The sequence below is a fragment of the Terrapene carolina genome, unplaced genomic scaffold (genome assembly GCF_002925995.2).
Source record: "Terrapene carolina triunguis isolate 2854851 unplaced genomic scaffold, T_m_triunguis-2.0 Scaffold926, whole genome shotgun sequence".
Classification (NCBI taxonomy): domain Eukaryota; kingdom Metazoa; phylum Chordata; order Testudines; family Emydidae; genus Terrapene; species Terrapene triunguis.
In genome coordinates this window covers 4,220,984-4,244,023 of record NW_020665277.1, presented here as the reverse complement: position 1 = coordinate 4,244,023, position 23,040 = coordinate 4,220,984, and the positions used below count along the sequence as shown (strand labels likewise).

Genomic DNA, 23,040 nt, shown 5'->3' with positions numbered 1-23,040 from the left:
CTCCTCACATGCTGAGAGAGAAGGTGCAGCAAGTAAGAGGTTAAAAAAAATGCTCTGGGCTGCAGCTTTAAAATGTAACATGGAAGGTATCAAACTGAATTTGGTAGGAGGTTCCTTGTCTGGCACACGCCTTGGCAGCACAGAGCTATCTGATCTCAGAGGCAATCAGACAATCAGACACTGGCTGGATCTCAGGAAGCTGCCCTCCGGCAGTCAAGTCCTAACTCTGAGAAGGGCTCAGCTCCCTGACGTCTCAGGGACAGTGTGCAGCCAGGCACAGCACAGGAGCACCAGGGGGCAGAGTGGGTGGTGGTGTGCTCCTGGAGATAAATACATTCTTTCCCTAGTTTGGTTTTCCTAGACAGTCAGCTAGGGGGAGAGTGAAGGATGCAGTTTGGGAGATGAGTGCCACCAAGGAGGACAGCCGGTGTCAGAAGGCAGTTCGGATTGTCACCGACCTGTGCCGGAAGAAAAGCCTGCCCAGCCTGGATTTGGACACCTGCAGGGGGTTCCTCCTCCTGCCTTCAGACCACAGCCTGAGTATCTCGGAGCCAGGTACAGTAACCCTTGCCCTGCAGGGCTGAGCTCTTCCCATAGGTAAGAGAGCTACTGCACACCAAGAGCCAAGGCAGACTGGCATAGGAGGTGACTTCTCCAAAGGGACTGGAGTTGGCACAGATGTGTAGCTAGCAGCACTGATAATCCCCTTGCCAGGAGCTGAGGGGCTGTGTCTCTGTCCAGAATTTATCTCCGTCTCTGTGTATGTGTTGCCATTGACCCCCATCCCATAGTTCGGCTGTCATGTTCTGTCTGGAAATTCCAAGTAACCTGTTGCAAGTTGGAAGTTCTGGAGCTAGCAGCTGCAAGGACAGCTAGAATGGGAATGGAGAGGGAGGGGATGTTACCAGTGCAAATAACAGAGGGACAATCCTGCTGCAGAGAAGTCTTGTCTGTTAAAGTTTCTGTGAAAGTCCCGTGTTGTACTGACAAGTTAGATACCTGTAGTAAACACAGCAGTGGTTTCAATGACCAGAGTAGCCTGAAGTGTTTGTCCATATCTCTATTTAAGGAGGACAGGAAGGGCTTGAATCGATTTGTTTAACTAATGAGGCGTTTAATAGACTTTTCTGTATGTGTTTGCTAGCAAAAGCAAGTGCAGTTGTAGTTTCACATCTGTCCCCAGTTCTTCCTTGCCAGCCGGCTAACACTAGAGGGACACACGGGCATTTCAGAGACTAACTGAGCTTGGGCGCTGCAGCAACAAAGGGGTATTTCACCCTTTAAGTGAGGTTAATTTCCTGCATCTCTCTGCCTATCAGATGGTTATTCCAGGGGCTTCTAGATTAAATGTCTCATTGCAGAGGAATCCTTGCACCCCACCTCCACAGTTGGGGGAGATCAACCAGGCAACCTCTTTTGCGGTTATAACGCCGTAGTTTAGCACGATCCTTTTTTGGAATGCGGCAGGTTGCCCACAAAGTGCAGAATCCGTATTCAGCAATATCTGTCAGCTGCTGAGAGTCTTTTAACCTCTTTAAAGAGAACGTTCTGCCATCACCAGACCTCAGCCTGCGCAGATTGTGTTAGGCAGTTCTCACAGACTTCTTGGGCCAGATTCATTCAGTCCGGCGGCGTGATCCCTGGGAGGGGTAAGTATTTTGCTATATTGTTTCTTGTTCTTTTAAACAATTCATCTTATTTAAAAGCATCACTATTGTTATTATTTAACACTTACATGGTGGTGGTGCCTGGGCCCCCATTGTGTCCCAGAGCATCTCAAATCCTGGTGCTGTGCTCAGAACAGGCTGGCAGGGCAGTCATTGTAGCCTTAGTAACGGGGCCTTTGGTGTTCAACACAACCCGTGCAAGGCGCCAGAGTACAGCGCACGCGACTCTCCGTTGCCATCGCCTGTCTCCCGCTTTGTGTGTGTGCCCAGTGCATGCCATGTGTAAAAGCTCTGCCAGATATCATGTCTGTCTACATCTTTCTGCTGCCCACAGCACTACACTGTTCGCATGCCAGTCGGAACTGACGTCTCTATTTCACAGCTCCTTATTGGAGTGTCTGTGTATTTGTAGAGCATAGTATTAGGGATTGTTGGCTTAAAACAAGCCCTAGGCTAAACCTGCGCCGAAGGGGTGAAGTGAGTCTGTTAGGAGGTGGACAGGGTAACATTTCCCTGGTTTTGGCCATAAGTGGAATTACTGGAGTTGCACCCAGCCCGTGACACTGGTGGTGTCTCCAAGCAGAGCGGCACTGGGAAGTCCTGGAGAATGCTGTTCCCACAAGCATTTCCACACCCAGGAGCCCTGGTTCAGAGACTGTTAGCGTGCGGACAGTTCTCTAACCCCACCTGGCACTTGGGACCCTTTGAGTTTAGCCCAGCATTAATTTTCTCAGTTTGAGCTGCAGACTCTGGGGACTGGTAGTGGTCTCTGCCAAGAGAGGGCCTGTATCCCCCTGCCGGAGCAGGGCAGCATGGAGCTAATGGGCTCTTCTGCCCGAGGCAAGATAACACATCTGTGTCCCCAGGGCAGTGCAATGAGCTGGCATAGGGCTCTCGGACCTTGCTCTCAACAGTAGGAGATGCTGGGGTGGGGGTGTACAGAAGAGGGGAACCCTGCAGAGCCTGCAGGAGGATTGTGTCACCACCTTCCACTCAGCTGCTCCTGCTTCCCACTGCAGCCAGCATGCTCCTCATGTGCATAGGAGCAGTTTGTGCTGGCTCTGTGCCCTGCACTGGGCTGATCCTATCTGTGCATGTTAAGCAAGGCAGCCGTGCTGCATTGGAGTCTCTATCCATTATGTGTGTGTCTGTCTGTCTGTCGGTCTACCTACTGCTGTTTTGGGCTACGTACCTGTATGTTCGAGTCACTAATGTTACAGTGGCACATAGCTACCCGGTGTTTATCCATCAGCCGTTTAAAACCCCATTAGTCCACACACACACAGGGAGAACTGCAGGCAGTTTTTCCTTGCAGTGGCCTGTCCCATTTTAACCGTTCACAGCATTATGCCCCTTTGAGGGTTCAAAACTCTGTCTGATGATCACTGCAGTGTTCCTAGCTCAGAGTGGAGCTACATCCTGTATGTGAACCTGGCTATGGGAGAGGATCATGCTAAGCAGATTGAAACATGAGCAGAGGGCATGTTAATAGCTGCTTCCACTGCCTCTGCTCGCTGGTCCCTGCGTGGGGCAAGCCAGGGCCATGTGTATGCCTACAGAGCACTCAGCACAGTGATCAGTGCCCAGCTGAGCTGGTAGTGCTAATTCTAGAATGTCTGACTGCAGAACTTCTCCAGCCCAGCAAATGAGCATATTTGCATATTGACCTGAGTACAAGAAGCTGCAATCTGTCTGGGGCCTTCACTTGGATAAGAAACTTCTCCCAACTACTATTATTTATTATTTGTGGTATGCCTCAGTGCCTCTCTGAACTGTCTTAGCCTGCCTGCTACACATTTTGCATTAGAGACCTATGCTAAGCAAATCTGTTGGCAGCCACCTGGAATATTGGGCTCAGATCTGGTCACGTCTCCTGCATGAGGATGGAGCACAAGGCGAAAGGGTCCAGAGGTGGGCAATGAAAATGCTGTGTGCAGGGAGAGTGCTGTATGAGGAGAGGCTGAAGGAAGAGACTGTGCAGGTCAGAAGGAAGATGAATGGGGGGCCATTAGTGAGGTGTTTATACGGAATGGTGTAGAGCAGGTAAACTGGGCCCTTCTGTTTACTCTCTCTCATTATGCAAGAACAAGGAACACCCAATGAAAAGATAACATTTGATGGAAGGACGTATGTTTTTATACAATGTTTAACATTCTCCTGTGGAACTCCCCACTGCAAGGTGTCACTGAAGCCAAGGGCTTGGGAAGATTAAAAATGGATTCGACATTTATATGGATAATGAGAAGATCCAGTTCCATTAGAGAGCATCAAATGTTTATAGGGGATATTAACCTTCCTGATTCGAGGCATAAACCAGTCACTAACTGACGGGGGGTTAGGGACACGCTGCCGCATAATGGGCTATTAGATTAGCGGTGCTGGATGCTGTTGGAGGGAGGATACTGAGCTAACCAGATGCCCGGTTGGACTTCTGGGTTTTAGATGCTCTTGTTTACATGTTGCACTTGGAACACACAGCCCCTCTCCGGTGTACGCCCAGTTAACTCGGGTATTTAGCCCATCACTGACTTGGGGAATGGTAGTTCTGCTTATTCTGCACTACATAGGGTCATTTATCAATCCAGCACAGAACAGACTGAGCCAGACAATCTTGTGTGAAAAGTCAGATCCAAGCCCCAAGCAAAAGCCTGCAGATTGTATGGTAAAGACGATAAAGCCTTGAGTATAATTATCACGGTTGGTGCAGTAAAGGGAAGGCAGCAGCTGCAGGACTTTTCTTTTGCGTTACCTGTTGTCATCGAGACAAGACTGACTCTTTCTCTAATCACATTATCTCTGGAGCCATTTCTCTATCAGAGGTTGATAGTTTGGGTCAATCTGTTAACCAAGGAATAAATCAAGCAGGGTTTGCAGTTTCTGGATCTGTTTATCTATCAGACTTTGATTTGCTAAGTGCCCATCACCGATGTTTAGGTGCAGTTTGCACCTTTTGTGTAGACTCGAGAAAGAAAACTGAACTAACGCTACAAGGGGGGAGGGATAGCTCAGTGGTTTGAGCATTGGCCTGCTAAACCCAGGGTTGTGAGTTCAATCCTTGAGGGGGCCATTTAGGGAACTGGGGTAAAAAAATCTGTCTGGGGATTGGTTCTGCTTTGAGCAGGGAGTTGGACTAGATGATCTCCTGAGGTCCCTTCCAACCCTGATATTCTATGATAAGGCTAGGAGCCATGGCTGTTCTGCATGGCTGCTCCTGCGTGTCACCAGGCCTGTAGGAAAGAGTGGATTTTGGGATGGGCTTTCATAAGCCAATGGAGAGCAGTGTGTGCTGGGCAAAATTGCAGTTACACAGCAAATGGCCAGCCTATACTAACCCTGTTCAATGGCTGCTGGTTGCCCTGGGTCAGTGTCTAAAACTGTGAAGGCATAAACCTTTGCCAAACAGTTCATGAGCTGGAATAAAATCGAGGATAAGCTGAGCAGCTTTTTATGCAGGGATCCTCTGCTAAAGTGCTTTGGGGTGTGTGCAAAAGGTGCTACAGTATATAAAAGCAGATGCTGTTCCATTGTATGCACTTAGGGTTATATATCAGCTATTTCTCCCCTAGTCAAAGTGCTCAGGTAAATGCAGCTGCAGCGTGTTCCCAGCCCATTCTGCAGTGTTGTTTACACAGCAAAGGCATGCTGCAGGCTGCTGCTGGCTAATACTGCAAACAGATCATTAAGTCAGCTAGAAAAATCAAGGATCTGAATGGGAATTTAGCAGGGGAGAGCATCGCTTTGCTTTGCCTGCCTCAAATCCCCCCTGCAGCTCCATCTGGAAATCCCGCTTCCCTTCAAGTCTGAAGCTGTTGTGCAGTGGTGCTGTGAGCTGTTAAACAGCTCATCTTGCTCCACCCCAGGGGCAGCTGCATTTAATGCTGGCAGAAGTGAACTCTGAAATATCAGTTCATCTTTATCATGGCACTTGGATACCCCGGTAATAGGCACCTTAGCTGATGGATAGATGGGTTACCTATCTCACTGTGGCAGTGTGAGGCTCAAAGTTAGCAGAGCACTTTGAGATACTGGGGAACAGGCCCCAGAGAAGTGCAGAATATCGATTGTTGTTTGTTTGTATGGCTCTGGAGTCGGGATTGATGCCCGTTGTGCTGGGTGCTGGACAGACGTGCAGTGAGAGAGTCCCCGCACTGAAGAGCATACGGGCTGAGAATTGTGCCCTCTCCACAAGACTGGAAGTGACAATGTTTAATAGAAACAGAGGAGCAAATGCAGTCTGGCAGTGTTTTACTTCTGCCCATCGTCACACTGGCTGAGCTGGGGATCTGGGAAGCCATAGCAGGTCTGCCAGCTAAGACAGCAACCCTCCAGGCTCTGCCATGCCGATGCCTGAAGTGCCCTTATTATTATTGTTTGTTTGTATTATTGTCGTGCCTCTCCAGAGCTGGCTGGAAGCTCTCTGCCAGTGAGAGGGCAGGAGGAGAGCTAAGCCCGGGGTGCATTTCTCATCAGGTGAGTGGCTGTAGGCTAAAGCTTCCTCATGCCTGCCATGGAGTGCAGCTTTCCATGGGGAAGGGTGTCTCATTCCTAGCCCGCTTCCCCTGTGCCGCAGCGAAATGGACTGTCCAGCTGGGAGAAAGGGAGGGTTCTAGGGTCGCTTTGCTGCAGGTGGGTGTGCCTTATATTGTAGAAGTACAATGCCCCGCCTTCCTTTGGGCTGGTGTCTCGCAGTGACGTGAGTGCGGACTAATCAGCACTCACTCCCACTGTGACATCGCTCCCTGAAGTGCCCTCCTGCAGGGGGCCATGCACACAAGCAGGATGGCCCTGGGGTGAGGCGGGTTTGGAGGCTGTTCTGTGGGCACCTATGTCAATACAGTATCTCACACCCAGGCTGCTCCCATCTGCAGCTCCAACGTGCTTCTAGTCAGATTCCCCGTGACATGGCTGGCGTGAAGTGTGACATGCCGCTGGCCACACGTGCAAATCTCATCACAGGAGAGCAGATGTGCCATTCAGCAGGCAGGCCACGTAGCTCTCGACAAAGCCTGTCAGAGGCCAGCTGAACTGCAGCCAGGCATGAGCGTGTGGGACTGGGGGTACATTTCACCCAGGGGGGCACTTGCCTCCCCCCCCCCCAAGCTTCCTCCGGGAACTGCTCTGCCAGGGTTTGCCTGCAGGGGACATGCACCCCTGGTTTGCCTGGCCTTTACGCGCCCTCCCGTGCTTTGTGTGACAGAGCCCAGGGGCCGGCCAGCCTCCTCACTGTGTCCCTCCAGCTTTATGCTGCTTTCATGCCATTCACCCCAGAGAGTGACACAGCTCTGCTGGCATTAGATTGGAGAAATGCAGCTGGGACTGGGCCCCGGGTTTTTTACCTAGAGGGCATGCTGTGAGCCCCCTGGGGTCCCACTGCTGGGGACGGGGGCGGGGACGGGGGCGCATGTAGTTCGTGATATTGTGGCTCCGTTGTGGAGCCTGATCCCATGACACGTTTGGGGTGTGTTGGCTTGTGTCAAGAGCAGGCAGTGTTGGGTGCTGTTACATTAAATCGAAATCCCCCTCTGTAAGCTACACCCTCCGTTTGCCTTTCACAGTGTCACAACCAGAGCTGGAAAAGACTTGCCTGAGGCACACCAGTGCCACCCACCCCCTCCCCCACCCCAGACAGCTGGGATCGCTCAGTTGCCTGCTTTCTTGCCAGTAAAAGCAGCTGTGCGCTGGGGTCTGATGCATTTGGTGCAGCAGCTCCCACCGCAGCCTGGGGACACTGGTTGGTTAGAATACCAGCTGCTGAATGTAGATTGCGTACCTGCCCCGAGGCAGCTAACGAGCCCCCCCTGGGGGGTTGGTGTGTGCAGAAATAGCCCTGCCACAATGCAGTCTGAGCAGTGCTCCAGAATTTGGTCGGGGGGCAGTCAGGGTCCCTTGCCCTCCCATTGCTCTCAGCAGCTGAGCAAGCTGCTCTTGGACTGAGAGGTAGATTCTGTGCTGACAATAAATGTTTATTGATTTATGGTTTATTACTACATCCCTTTTTGCAACCTAGACGCATCACATGATGCTGTAGTTGCGACAAGGAACCAGTAGTGGGCCTGATCCTGTGTGGTGCTGCGCACCTGCAGTTCAGCATCTTTCAGGAGCTCCACAGTGCCCTGAGGTGCTGCCCCTTAGTGGCACAGACTCAGGTTGTAAAACCCCAGCTGTTATATCTGTCTGTCTCTCAGTCACTGTGGACAATACCACCATCCTGCCTGGCGTTCAGGCCCGTAACCTGGACAGCATCTTCGACTCAGACCTCTCTGGATCCTCACCTCCAGGTTAGGTCTAAATCTTGCCGATTCTTCCTGCATAGACACAGCCTTTCCTATCCACCCTCCTAGCCAGAACTCTTGTCCATCATCTTGCATCTTGAGTACTGCAACATCCTCTTCTCTGGCCTTGACAAATGTGCTCCGACACCTTTCCTAACCATCAGAATGCTGCTGCAAAGGCCATTTTCCTAGCCTGTCACTTTGGCTACATCCCCCCTCTCTTGTTATCCCTCCATTGGCTCCTCCTTCTCTGTCACATCGCTGCTGTCTTCCCTTGCGAGGCTTTTCACTGCCTATTCTCACCCTACTGATCTCTCCAGACCTGGGCTCCCGCCTCCTACCAGCCCATGCTGGCAGCCTCTGTCACCCACCTGTTCAATAACATTCAAGTAAGCACCTTTGTGCTTTCTCCCATGCTGTCCCCCACGGGCTCCCATAAACACCTGCAACACTAAGGAATTCCTTCCAAGTACCCCTTAAAACTCTCTTTGGAGCGACGCACTGATACCACTGCCTGTCATGCTGACTAATACTGTGTCCCTGATCCCTTGTGCTCCCCCATCAGTCTGTGGCTTGTTTGATACTTAGATTGTTTTGTTCAGTGTTTGTACAGCGCTGAGCACAACCGGGGCCTGCTTCATAGCTGGGCTTCAGGACACCACAGTAACACAAATAATAATAACAACTCTACTTCTCTGTCAGCATTTCTCAAGGGCCAGGGCTCTGGTACTCAGACGGGAGTTGGTACATGACTGAGAATCACAGTGAGCTCTCTCCAAAAGAAACCCCAACTCCTTCCTTTAGGGAATCTCTCCTGTCCAGTGCCTGGAGGCAGCAGGTCTGGCCTGAGGGAAGAGCGGAATTCAGCTAGTAATCTGACCAATGTGTTTGGAATTCCCCAGTCTGTGAAGTTGGTGGGTGCAGACTTGGGGTCTTTTTGCTTGGTGGCCCACTCTGGAGGTACCACTGGCTTTATTGCCTGGAGACAGAAAATTCCTTCTGTCAAATAAGCAGAAGCCCTTAGGGGAGAAGAGCAGAGGAATCAGTATAGTTAGAGTCGAAAGCGCAAAGTGAAATCCAATGATGGATCACACACACACACCCAGCAATGGCCAAAGACAAATGTCATGGAGCTGTGGGGGAGCCCCAAGTGCCCAGGTTCTGGGCCACTGCTTAGAGATACTGCAGCATTGGGTGACATCTGAGAGACTGGGCAAAAGCCAGTGTGTGTGTGTGTGTGGGGGGGGGTCAGTAGGGTCTTGAGAAACAGGAATCTGCAGTGGCAGGTTCTCAGTTCATTTAACTGAACCGTCCATCAGAAGGAAAAGACCTAGTTAGGTCACAGCCATCCCACCTCTCCCAGGGGCCAGTGCAGGATTCAGAGTCCTCATTGTCAGCTTCACAACATGTTATTTTTCTGTGGCATGAAAATGAGCTCCTCTGGCTGCCCGCAGACAACGAGTTTCCTTCAGAGTCTGACAGAAATCAGCTGGTCTGCAGAATTAGGCTGCCCCTCGGGGCTGAATTGTGTTACTGACTCACTCCTAATGTCCTGGGGGAGCAAGGCCCAGAGGCCTGGGGCATTCTGGCAGCAGGGCCGTCCCCTGGAAGGCAGGGTCACCAATAAGTCATGGGCAGGCAATTTGAATGGATGTGGTGGGTCAGAAGGGGTCTGAGAGACAAGCGAGATATTGAGAGCGTGAGTCCAAGGCAGGATGAGAATTTATAAAATGGATCCAATACTGGATAGAGACCCAGTGGAATAAAATGGGAAATAGGTACTATGCTAGTGTCTTAGAGGCTGGCAGGAGGGTGTTCATGTGGGAAAAACATTGTCTGGTGGTTAGAGAGCTGAGACTCCTGGGTTCTGCGTCAGGCTCTGAGAGGGAATCTGGTGTAATGGTTAGAGAAGCTGGCTGGGAGCCAGGATTCTGGGCTCTGGTCCCAACCGTGGCTCTGAGGCAGGGCGTGACCCTGTGTAAACCAATTAGCTGCTCTTTTGCCTCAGTTTACCCATATGTTAAATGCATCCCTGCCTCATGGGGACGCACTGCAGCTTAAGGACTGAATGATTGCAAGGTACTGTTGCGATGTTCCCAGTAAGTCCCCACCACAAGTGCTGGGCGCTCGTCTCAGTAAAGCACATGGGACCTGCCTCAAAACTCACTTCTTCCATGCACCCACTCCTGCTGACTCACTGCCGTTAAAACGCTTTCCCGCCCCCTGGGATACCAACATGGAGAGAGAAGGAAGGAAATGGCGGGCTCGGCAAAGCGTAAAAACAAGGAAAACAGAAGGCCTTAGGCTAAGCTCCCAGTTCCTGGCACACCGTGTAGGCCCGGTCCTGTTTACCTGTAGCCCTGTGTGTAGTCCTGGGGGGTGCCCCGTGCAAGCTCCGGGGGCAGGCAGTGGGCCTTGGACAGTGGGGAACACCCTGTTGGCACTGAACAAACACTCCTAAACAGTAACTATTCTAAACACCCGCACGTGAATGTCTCGGCTCGGTGGCTGGTCCCTGCATACAGACATGCAGGTGCCTCTTCATGCGCTACAAGCTCTCCGCATTGCATAGACGTTGCTGGGCACGGACGTCGCTTGGGGTTTTTCTATGGAAAATTTGCCTCTGAAATTTGTTGGGGAAAAAAATTCCGCTTGAGATGGTGCCTGTAGCAGGGAGACCTGACGGAAAAGCTGCATAGAATTGTGGCGTCACTCCTTGCTGACACTGTGCGGCTACAAGCAGCAGCTCTGAACGTGCAGGTGTGTGAATTAAATGAGTGCACTGGGCATCATGGATTCATTCGAACCATCGTTAAAAATGTATTTTAAACCAAGACATGAATACAGTCGCATGCCGTGCCATGCGAGTCCTAATCCTCCAAAGCAAAGATATTCCTTGCTTACACTTCCACCGCCAGCGGCCACGCAGGTGAGGAGGAGCATGTAGGGGCAAAGAGCAGACAGGGGAGACACAGGGACAGACACCTACTTTTTCTACACATTGTGTAACACACTTGTAAGAATGTATGTTGCATTCCCCTTTAGTGGCTGGTCCACATATAGAATAAGAGCCTACTGCTAGCTGATGGAGTTCTTCCTTTAGTTCAAATAATAGAGGGCTCTCTTTTGATGTTGAAGGTTCCAGGTTCAAGTATAGGGTGTATTACATTTGCAGGTTACATCTTTAATCAAACGATATTAAAAGAATATTAAACCTACAAAACCAGAGACATGCAGATAGAGACAATAATTGAATCATCTATTCACACGTGAATGTTTGTATTTGTGTGTGTACCTATATATGTAGCTGTCTTTGTGTAGTGTGTTTGCACATGTAAATAACATGCACCCACAGAGCCTTGTGGCGTGCGTGTGTTGGTAGCATCCCTCGGCACAGATGTGGGTTTAGGTTTAGCTGATTGTTGTTGGTTGAATCATTCCTGAAGCCGTACAGTGAGGCTGATCATGTTTGTAGACTTTTTTGTGTACCTCGGAGCCTATTCCAGTGCAGCTGCAGTAGCCTCATACATAGTCAGGAATCGGAATCTAAAACTCCATAGAAACAGCCAGCCAGATCTCCGCCAGTGTTAATTGTGTGTGTGGAGTGGGCTGCGGAAGGTGGCTAGGAATTGGGCTCAGGAACAGAAGCCTGGTTGGTAAGTCCACACTTCCAAAGTTGCTTTCTTAATGTTGGTTGCCTTTCTAAATGTAATGCTAACCCTTCCTCTGCATTAGCACAGTTTGCCTCAGCGGTTTTGTTTCTGAAACATTTTCTTTTGCTTTCAAATATTTTGCCTAGATTGTGTTGAGACCAAGCATGTGCTTTTAACTACTTCAGATCAAAGCAAACCCTTTCTATCCTCTTCTCCATTGTCGGGCAAAATGAAACTGGGAAGCTAGTGATTTTCTATTTGCAGATGTTTGTTTGTGCTTGACATCTTTTGCTTGTTAAACTAGTCTCAGTGTAGTGTATGCCGCACTTTCATGCCGGCTATGCACCCATTCCAACATGTGTGTATGTATCAATGAGAGATACAGAAACATCAACAAAACCAGCCCTGGATCTCATTGCCTGACACAATTCTTCATTTAACTTTATAGCGTAACCCCTGCTTGCTTTTTTATCCCTGCTCATTTTCTCACTGTTCACATATTTGGTGGAATTTCATCTTTTCCCTGAGAAACCCTTGTTTTCTTCTTGCATTCCTTGTCCAGTTTGATATTTTCCCTCTTCCTTCTTGTCAGAGGCAATGACTGATGCTCTTTCTACCTGGGAATTGTGTAAACACAAGACTTGTCTGCAATAGATGTCATCATTTCACTTTGATGAACTCACTAATCTAATAGTCACTACTAATGAATAGCAGTTGTTCGGGGGAGATAGGAATCCTCTCGGCACCATGCAGTGTCTTAAATTAGACTTACACATTGCAAAATGGCATCCGAGTGGGGCTGAGGAGGGGGGAGATTTGGAGCTGTTGTGAATGAAATTGTAGACAGGGGATGCAAAGATGAAGTTACTCTCTGGGGAGTGCTAAGCATTTGGAAGCTGTGGATGCTAATTAGGGCCACCTTGAAATTTAGTTCAATTTGTTATGGTACAGTATGCTAGTGTTTGACAACATCTGAGGAAACTGTGCAGCAAAGACTGCAGGCAGGCTGCCAGGAACTCAGTTCTTTACATACCCACCGGAAACATCATTAGGACAGAAAATCCAGGTCCTGTCTGAATAGTAATTGCACAGAAATTCCAGTGTCCTGATGCCTCCTGTACTGTAAATCATCCTTCTGATTTTCCATCCATGTTTGCAGCTGATGCAAGGAAATGTATTTACTATTGAAACACAGGCTTAGGTCAACACCTCCAAACCCCACTTGAATGCACCTTTCTATGTGCCGTGTAGTTTGTCTGTCGGCCGTGGGCAAGCATCTGCCTGAGAATCATCTGGCCGAAGTGCTGAATCTGGTCTCTGGTTAAAAGGTTTATTTTGCTGGGATGTTACGGTGCCTGGCACAGAGCCACACAGCTAATTAGAAAAGGCAAAGGAAGCTTGGCATCTGCCTATAAATCTCCAGGATCAGACGGTCCTGCCTGCATGAGCTGCTGCGGTGTAGTACATTCTAGGGGTTAAAGAGCTCTCTGCCTTTGCTACAAGCTCATAAAAACAACAGCAGCCTCTAACCATAGGAGCCAGCCGTGCAGAGCAGGAGTGGAGAGTTCTCAATCCCTCAGCTGAGCCTGAAGTCCGCTCTTGAGCCTTTCTACCAGAGGTGGTTTCCATCATTGCTGCAGTACCAGGCCGGGCGATGCCGGGTGTCCGGAGCAGGGAGCTGGGGCCAAGAGAAGCACTGACCCTTGCACAGAGCTCGGCTGGGGGATCCTTCCCTGCAGCCTGCAAAGAGGCTTTGTCAGTCACGTGCTGGGGTGAGTCTTAGTGTAACCCACACACCTCCTGGGTGGAGTTTTTCTGTCCCATCTAGTGGCACCAAGACCACTTGGAGAGAGAGAAAATGAGTCTGCTCTACAGCCTTAGCTAAGAGCTAGTTGGCTTTTAACTCATGCTGTAGAGGCTCATGCACTAAGCTCCAGAGGTCCCTGGTTCAATCCCGTCAGCTGACGACCGGGGTCTGTTGGCATTACATTAGCACACAGCCACAGCTAGTGCCGTTAGGGAGTCACGTCTGATAATCGAAAGTGGGACTTCAGTGGTGACTTAAACCCACCTGGAGCCAAACTGCCCCCCTCCTGGATCCTCCACGCCAGGGGAGGCACTGAGACCAGAAACAGCCACTTGTCCTTTGGAGCTTTGCCAAGAGAGGGCGCCCTCAGCACGTAGTTCCAGCCTTGCCCCGTCACGGAGGGGAGGCTTGAGCAGGCTGCCTCTCGGCTCGGCAGCAGGGCGGAACAGTTCTGGTGACATGTATTGCTGTCCCAATGTGCTGTTCTATCCAAGCCAGAGCATTTAGCAGAGCGGCAGCGGTTTTGAACTACCTTGCAATGGGAAGATTTCTGAGGTCCTGGGCTCTGCTCACTTCTGGAGAGAGAGAGAGCACCAGAGAGACAGCCAGAGAACAACTCTGCTTCACACAAACTTGTGAGGTTTTGAAATCTCTTTCCATTCCAATGTGGAACAAAAGCAAAACCTTTTGAGCATTTTTGCAGAACGGGCACTTTTGGATCCACACGGTCAGATCTATCTATCTATCGAGATCCGACCGTATGGATCCAAAAGTGCCCGTTCTGCAAAAATGCTCAAAAGGTTTTGCTTTTGTTCCACATTGGAATGGAAAGAGATTTCAAAACCTCACAAGTTTGTGTGAAGCAGAGTTGTTCTCTGGCCACCTCTACTCAGGTCCCAGCGGCCTGGTCAAAGAGACATGGTGTGCATGGATTATTTAGCCTTCACTCAGGGGACACCACTGTCTCTCTCTCCTCTTTATCCCAGCAGAGTTCACAGACCAAAGGGCCTCTGGCCTTCCCAAGGGAGTGAGCCTGCTAAAGTACGTGGGGCATTTTGTGGGAGGAAGGTTGTGAGGTTCAGTTGCAGCTATTTAACATGAGCCAGGGACAGAGCAGCAGTCCTGTGTATTCAGTATTACTGAGTCATTTACAGATGTTGCTACAACACATTATGATAAAATGTCATGGGGTTAGCACACAGCCCCATACTATAATTATACTCAGCATGGCTTATTATAGCTTATTAGATTGGCATCTGTTAGGCAAAAAGCATTGACAACTGTTACTACTACATTTATAACCCTCTGGAGAGCAGCTGATTAAGACAAAACACCCGAAATCACTGAGGAATTGTGTTCTCCCTGGATGCGGGAAGAAGGGTTTTTTACCTTTCATTTTTTATATTGGAAAATATATTTTGGAGCTTTTCTTAACTAGAGATGCTTCTACCATGCTCCTAACTGTAGTAGCTGAGCCCCTCCCAGGAGTGAATTACACAACATCCCTCACACCTGTCACGTGTGGTTTGTCTCTTCATCCTCTCCGCAGGGGAGAAGTGTGTGCTCAGAGTGGCTTGGTTTGGTAAGGTGTGCTTTTCCGGGGCAGGGTTTGGTTGGTTCTTGTTTGGGTTTGTGGGGGCTTTGGGGGCACGGGGAGATTTTGTTTTGTTATTTGCATCTTGTAGCTGAAAACTATCCTTCTGCTTGCCCACCTCGGCCAAACGGCAAGCCGCGCACATGCAGGGTGCCAGGATTCCAGAGGCAGGGTTCTTACCGGGGCAGTAAATTTGTGTTCCTTGCATTGAACCGTGACTCCTTGATTCTCACATGCCTTGTATCATCCGTGTAGGGGCCTTGCCTTTTTGCGAACGTGGCTGCCCATTGAAATGGCTGCTTGATTCTCTAGGTACTTGTCTGAGCCCCACGCCGGTAGTATCTGCTGCCTCGCAATGATTCAGGGATTTATCCTTGCGACACCGCTGTGTGACAGGGAAGGTCTCATCCCCACTTCACAGATGGGGAACTGAAGCACAGGGCAGATTAAGGCCATGGCTAAGCTACGAGCAGGGAGTGAGCCCCAGCTCATGTAGACACACTTGCACTAGCTCTCATCCGAGCTAGCGGGCCAAACATAGTGGGGCAGCTGTGAGCAGAGCATGGGCCAGCTGCCTCAAGTACAACTCCACCTGCCCTCCGCCCCTGGTGCAGCCTGGGATGTCACGCAGGGTGGAAAGAGGAATTTGCAGAGATCTGCTACACTTGGAGCCCTTATGCTAAGAACAGCTCCGGATTTTAAAGGAATTTCATTGTACAGCAAGTGTGACCGTTTGCTTATTACTTGGCTTGTGACTTTTCTGTAGCCCTTGATGCCAAATTAAGAAATGACACATTTCACTCCATCCTCCGTCTTGAACTTTCCATTTTCTTCTTTGTGGCCTGAAGCTTCCCAGTAGAACAGATTGCAGATTTCTTTCTATTGCTAATCTTTGGCTTGTCAGCCGTGATCTGATTCAGGACATATAAACACATCAGGGTTTTGTAACCTTTCAGTGCTTCAGTGTGCATCTAGTGAAGACGAGGGGAAGGGAACTTGCTGCTTTATGACAGACAGACAGTCTGCCTAAGCTGGAAGCCAATTCCCCATCCCTTTGGGAGACAGGTGGGCCTGGCTCCAGATACCCCGGAATATTGGGGAAGTTTGCAATTGGAGCCAAGCTCTTCATCTTGGGCCTGTCTGTCTCAAAAGCTGTAAATTGTACTTTGTGTGTGTGTGTGTGTGTGTGTGTGTGTGTAACTATAAAGGGAAGCTATGATCAGTGGTGATGCACAGCAATGAGTCAGGGATGGCTGCAGAGTTTCTGAGGGGCAGAGCCCAGAGCCCCCCCATATGGACAAAAATACAAAGCACTTACCGGCTGTGGCCTGTGTATTCCACTCACACCAGACACAGGTAGAATCCTGCAAATTAAAGATGTCTAAAGGCAGACTGATTTTATGCTTGTGATTCAATTTCCCCCATCCTGCTAGGTGAGGCACTGTACTTGCAACAATCCAGAGGAGCAAAAACTAACTATATCTCCTCTTGAACATTCAGTGTCCGTTCCCCCCCCGAAGCTCTGTCGCTTATGTGTGTATTACTGCTTAGTAGAGATGTCTTGGAGAGAGCCAGGATTCATTAGCTGCGCTTTGCCTGGCTGGAGCCTGATAAGACGGAGGCTTTTCATACATGGAGCAGGCACACAGAATCCTTGTGCTCGTCAGTCATTTATGATCCTTTGCTCTTTGCTGGGCAATTAAATCCTTCCCTGCCTCACTCCACCGGGTGGGGCCCAAGAGCCAGACTGGAGACGTGAGTCAGTTCCCATTATAAATTAAGCTGCCTCTGCGTTTGAACCCCCCCCCCCGGGTATTTCCCTGGGAAATTACTGCCTCTGGGGTTTGGTTTGGTTTTTAAAGCCACAGCACAGTGAGCTAGCTGGCCACCCCGTATGAGCTGGTTCGCTAGCTGTGCCTGAATAGCACGTGTCAGGGAGATTAGCGGGCTCGCTGCCCTGTTCTAAAAGCACCAAGCCACATGCTGAAAGGCGCTGGGTACGGGGGGAACGTCCGCCTTTCCCCCAGTTCTGGGGTTAATGTGTTTCCCTAAAACACACCATTAAAAGACAAAGGCTATGGCTACACTACTACGCGGCTTTTAGCAACATGACTGTGCTGCTACAGCCGTGCTGCTAAAAGCCGCGCAGTGTAGCTGCTGTTTGTCGGCAGGAGAGAGCTCTCCTTCCACCCCCCACGAGCGGCTCTGGCTTTGTCGGCAGGAGAGCGCTTCTGTTCACACGGGCGCTTTTCGTCGGTAAAACTTTTGTCGTTCGGGGGAGGGAGGTGCCGACAAAGTGCCAGCGTAGACAAACCCAAAGAACGCAGGCTCCTGCTGACAGACCTGAGACTGGGAAACAGAAGAGGCAGTTTCGAGGCCTGGTGTCACGTGGTAGCTACTCTGTGCTAGAGAAGAAGTGAGCGTGTAATAGCCAGCTAAGATGGCAAAGGGACCTGCAGCCCCTCCCCCTGCACAGCCTCCTGTGCAATTTGCTCTGAACCAGGAGCTCAGCACCAAGCGAGGCCTCAAGCTGCAGCCTGAAGGCGGAGATGGAAACCCCCTGATCTCAGCAGCATCCAGAGACGGTGAGCTGTGGCTGCTGGTCCAGGCTCTGAGCCTTGCGGTTGCCTTCTTTCCTCAGCAGAGAGTCGGGGGTGAGACAGGCGAGAGGGAAGCGATGGCATGTGCCGGAGACAGAGCATGGTGTGTACAGGTCCATTGCTCTGCAGCTCAGGAAGTGTCCCTTGGTTTGAGCATCCAGGCTGGTAAGCTTTGCTGGTGCAAAGGGTTGTATTTACAACAAGGTTAATCCTTTCACCCAAGGCTCTGCTCAGAGGCCTTTTAGAATGCCACTCGCTCACGTTCTCTGAGCGTCCCTGCTCCCAGCACGTTATAAATGACAGCAAAGCAAGCAAAGGGCCAGCCAACCCAAAATAAACATCGCTCCTGGAAGCCAGCGGCCAGGTCTCTCCTCTCCTGGGGCAGAGTCTGGCACTTTCGTTTCCAGTCAGAACTGAGAGGGGGCATTGTCCGAGCAGCAGCTCCCGAGGTGTTCTGGTGGCTCTGATGATGCCTCGCTCCGTAATCCTATACTTTGGCTTTGCTGCCTTAAGCTAAGCCGTTCCCCGGTGCTAGAATCGAGCTCTGAAGGTAGAGTAACAGACTCAGGGAAAAGTTCACCTTCTGTCCCACTGACGGTTGTGTTCACAGAACAGATCCTTAGCAGGGATGGGAGAATTCCTAGTACTAGGGCGGTTATGGCCGTGCAAGTGCGGAGATGTTGTGAGCAATTCCCCAAGATTTAAATCCTGGCACCTGGGCCCCAAGCCCCGGCCCACCTGGGGCTAATCCTGCCAGGCTAGTGGTGGGGCCCCCTCGTCTGTCGGGCTTCTGAAGAGAATGCCACGCGGAATCTTTCCTTACATTTCTATGCCTGCCTATGTTCCTCTGCGTCACCATGTCTCCAGCTGGAAACACAGCTTGTCCCCCTTGCACCTGCCTCATTCGTCTTTCTCTCCTCCAGCATCCCCTCACTAACACGCAGGAGCGATGCTTTAATCCCCAGGCAGCATTCTGGCCCAGCCTGCCTGAGACACAAGGGATCAAATAGCGCTGGGTGGGGTTTGCTCCCATGTGGGCAAAGGGCTCGAATGCCTGGGTTGGGTGTTGATCTCTGAAACCTGATTCTCTGGCCTGTCAGACCTTTGATCCGGCTCTACGGTCGCTGCCTAGGTGGGAGAGCTGCTGCCAGCCAGAGCGGTGCTATCCAGAGGAGCCCACAGCAAGAACCTGCCACTGGGTGTGTTGGTCCCCAAGCCCCGTAACTGGAATTCCCCTTCCACAGGTGAGGGAGAGCAGCTCTGGCTGGGGGAGGAACCCAGAGGAACAGCTCATTTTCCAAAAACCCCACATGGGCTCACGGCAGTAGAAAGCATGTGAGATAAAAGGGGGGTGACTGTGCCGGACAGCCAGGCTACGGTGCTGCTAAAAGCCTTCAGCACTTGAGAAATCACTTTAGTGCATCTCTCCCTATAGACTGTTACAATAAAACGGCAATATACAGTTTCAGACACATAGCAAAGCTGCAGCTGTCACCAGCCTCCCTCCCCCCAGAGCCTGAGGACATGGGGGGCATGTCGCCGTCCAGTGGCATAGGAAGAGAAACCTCATTCAGCTGGTTGGGTTGCATTCAGTTAAGTTTCTTTGCCATTTGCTGGGAAGAGCTGCCAGTGCCGAGGTGCTCTAGGAGATGGCCTGTAGTCCTGTACTGCCAGGTGGATGGTGTTCTCATTGAGATAGGTGGGGACTGATGCTGACATAGTCACTGTGATAGTCTCCATATGGCTGGGCTGTAAGTGTCCTCCAAATGTTTGCTCATTTCCCCAGTGCTCAGTAGCTCCACAGTTATCCAGACTTTCCTGCTGTTCTGGGATGGAATTTGTTGGAAGTCTCTGCTGCTGCTGAGAGGTGCTTAACTGAAGTGAGGACAAATGCTTCAGCAGGTCTGTTCCAGCTGCTTATGAAGCGCCCATGTTCTTCACTATTACATGTGCTTGGAAGCAGAGGCTCCTTGGCTTCCATGTGAATTCCCTTCTGTAGTGCTGGGCATTGGCAGAACGTGGCCAGGGCCTGTCGCTTTTGTCCTTTGAAAAGCTCCAAACTTATGTCCTCTCTCTGATTGGCAAAAAATATTTAATTCTTGGCCCAGCCCCCAGACTAATTTCAGAACAAAGTCTTGCTTAGAGTTAATGATCTCTGCAAATCCAGGCTTGTCCAGAAAATGTGGCCAATACGACCTCAATCGTGTCTCCGCCCCGGAAAGTGCAGGAAATAGGGTACCCTGCTGCTAGCATTCAGGCAGCTGAGACAAACTGAGATGCAGCCAAGCAAGTTCAGGATGGTATGTCCATCTCAGACAGCAGCTTGCCACCTTGACGTGATAGCAGGTGTTTCTGCCGAAGGAAACCTCAGCTGGAACCCATGGGAAAACCTCATGTCTCTAGTGTACTTGTAACAGGATAGCGTCCCTGGCAGGGCTGGAGGAGGGGCCAGCCAACCCTAGTTACTAAGGAGGCCCACCTGAGCAGGGATCAACTGATTCCCCTATAAGAGCAGCAGGAAGCTCCCGAGAAGGGAAGATGCTCAGGAAGAGACGAGCAGAGGCCTGCCAAGGCAGGGAGTGATGAGATTCCAGCAGGGAACCGTGAGCGTCACGTGGGGATAGAGAGACTCCAGTGGGGCGAATAGGCTCCAGCAGGGAATACTGAGGTGTCAGGGAAAAGGCTCCAGGCAGGGGAGGCCTGTCAGACTCCCAGCAGGAAAAGTGGGAGTCTGAACTTGGTGGGAATCTGAGAATTTCCTGTGGGAAATTTTGTTATTTTACTAAATCCAGCCCCACGGAGGGGAACCAGAGAAGAGTTTGTTTGGGAATTTGTTTGAGAAAGTCCTGAAAGAGGGGAAACTGACACAGGTGCCGCAGAGCCATCCTGAGCCACGGGGGGCTGTTATAGAACTGCCCAGGAGTGGCGTGCCTGTGACGCTCCCCTTTCTTTGCCCGCTGCTCTGAAAAGTCACAGGAGGAACACCCATGGTACAGGCACTGCCCGTAAGCAGCGGAGGAGAGGCACAGCAAAGCAGACAGCACTGTGTGTATCAGCAAGGCAAGCAGTATGGGGCCCGTCAACACAGGTTCCCCTGCCATATCTCTAATAAATGTTTGCTCCTAGTGAATTTCGTCTCAGTAAGTGGCGCTATGCATTTCACCTCCACAGAAAGACACCGAGCAAAGTACCAAGTTAATGAGCACTCCGGGCTCCCAGGCTGTGCTGAAGAACAGTTTCGTTTATTGCTAATATTGTCCTCTATTGATGAACATTAGAGGAGCTGCATTCTCTGCTCTGCCATGCGCTCCTCTTCAGCCTCCATAGGAGAGGAGATACACACATTAATGGACTGGGAGACTGTGTATGTGGCTAACTCCCCATTACCTTATCCTCCACCTGCAGCAATGGGTGCACTGTGCATTGTCACTGTCTTAAACCTCGATATCAGTAAAGGCAGGGAGCATTCTCCATTACAGGTAAGTTCAAACCAGTGGGTTTACCTTGGTAGTGACTGTTCAGCATCCCCACTGATGGGGAACCCCAGAGGCAAGAGACCAGGGCCTGAATGGAGTTTATGCAACCTCCATCCCTTGTCCTCTGTGACTGGCGGAACTAATGCATTTCATAGCGCCTAAATACCACAGAGATGGGCTCACCAAGTCCCCCATCCAGCAACATACCAATGTAACAACGGCCAGACTGGTCAGACCAATGGTCCATCTAGCCCTGTTTCCGGTCTTCCAGCAGTGGCTGGTACCAGGTGCTCCAGAGGGAATGAACAAAACAGGGCAATTATCAAGTGAAAGCAAAGCACTTAAACTCATGCATAACTTTAAGCACATCGGTAATCCCATTGGATCTATGCACATACTTAAGTGCTTTGCTGGACTGGGGCCTATAACATGTAGAGACAGCTGGAGGCCTTCCGAAGCTCAGCTTTCTCCCATTTTCTGACTATGCTAGTGTTAGCCCTTCCTCTTCAAAATGAACCTCCAGCTACATATTGGAATACAGTACGGAGAACCCTGCTAATAATGCACTAATGTATGCGTATATACTGTCTGTACTGTGTTTATCATACAGCCTTTCATCTGAGGATCTCAGCACCCTTTACAAGCTTGAGTTAAGTCTCAGCATGCTCCTGTGAGGTTGGTATTATTTCAAGCTTGCAGAGAAACTGAAGCAGAAAGAAGTTAACTTCCTCAGTGTCAGGAAGTGAATCAGAGTCAGTTGGGAACAGGACCCTGAGCCTGGACCACTGGTCTGCCCAGCCAAACACAGGGCCTGTCTTCCTAAATAAAGGCACTGCCCACTCTCTGTGAACAGCTGCCACCAATAGCTAAGCATAGTAGCTTTTCTTTTCTTTTTGCTTGCAAAGATCCAGTCTTCTCATGGAAAGACCCTGTACCTACTTGGCATTAATGATATGGGAGAACTTCCTTGGAGCTACGTGGTTAGATTACCTGTGTATTCAATCAGCTTTGATGTGAAGAAGGTGGTACTTGCGTTTTGATATCCTATAGCTGTTACCAGATTTGGATCTTTCTGGCAGGGTGGATGATGTTGATGCTATATGTAAATACACTGCAGGAACTGAACCTGTTTTGCATTAGCCCCTTAATTGTACAAATATGTGTTTTGGTTACTGCTTTGTAATTAACAATAAATAATGGATTGATTTAGTGCCTCTGTGGGCTTGGGGAATAGCACCATATGGTAGAGCAGGATTGTAGTACTTGCTTAATTTTCTGCTAATGGCCAGTGGGGCTGAGTCACAAACGTGAGCAAAAAGGGTTGGCAGCTCATCAAAGAGATGGAAACCACATTTAAATATCCTAAGCAAAGGAGGGGATCGGGGTCAAGTTGATCAAGTTCACATGTTGCATTAAAATCTGGTGCGGAGGTGGGGGTGGATCCATTGAGGACTTTGGACAGCTCTGCCTATCTGTTTTTCTGTTCTACCTCGGGTGTAAGCATTTTTCCATCTTTGCTTTTTATTGGCCCATGTCCTGTTTTGAAATTTCTACCCAGGTCACTAGGTAAACAGCTCTGTGGTTTTCTATCAAAGCAGCAGCTTCAGTTTCAGCTGCTAGGTCTCCAGCATATCTCCATTTATCTTCCTTGTGTTGCTTTTCACAGCTTTTGTCTGCTTTCTTATATGCCTCCTTTGCCTTTTCCAGTAGTTCTTTGGTCTTAGCATTCTGGAGTTTTCTGTTCAGTACTTTTCTTTTCTCTATGAGAGGCCAGATTTCTTGGTTTATCCACTTCTTCCTTTGTCTATTTTGATATCCAGTTGTGACGGCTGCAGCTGGAATCACGCTGTCTCTGAGCACTGCCCATTCTCCCTCAGAACCAAGCTGTATCTCACCTTCCTCTGCCTCTGGCAGTGTCTCAGATCTGCCCCTTACTTCCCATTGGGATTTCTCACAGTACTCCTTTGTTTT

The 23,040-nt window shown here is 50.1% G+C and overlaps 1 protein-coding gene across 1 annotated transcript in view; it reads left to right on the top strand.

Moving 5' to 3' along the window:
- Window positions 1–401: 401 nt before the first annotated feature.
- Window positions 402–23,040, top strand: part of SYT6 (synaptotagmin 6) — an 85,584-nt gene continuing 62,945 nt past the window's right edge. Inside the window, exon 1 of the mRNA XM_024211388.2 lies at window positions 402–555. Within this exon, the coding sequence (XP_024067156.1) occupies window positions 402–555 (154 nt within the window). The remainder of the gene's footprint in view (window positions 556–23,040) is intronic.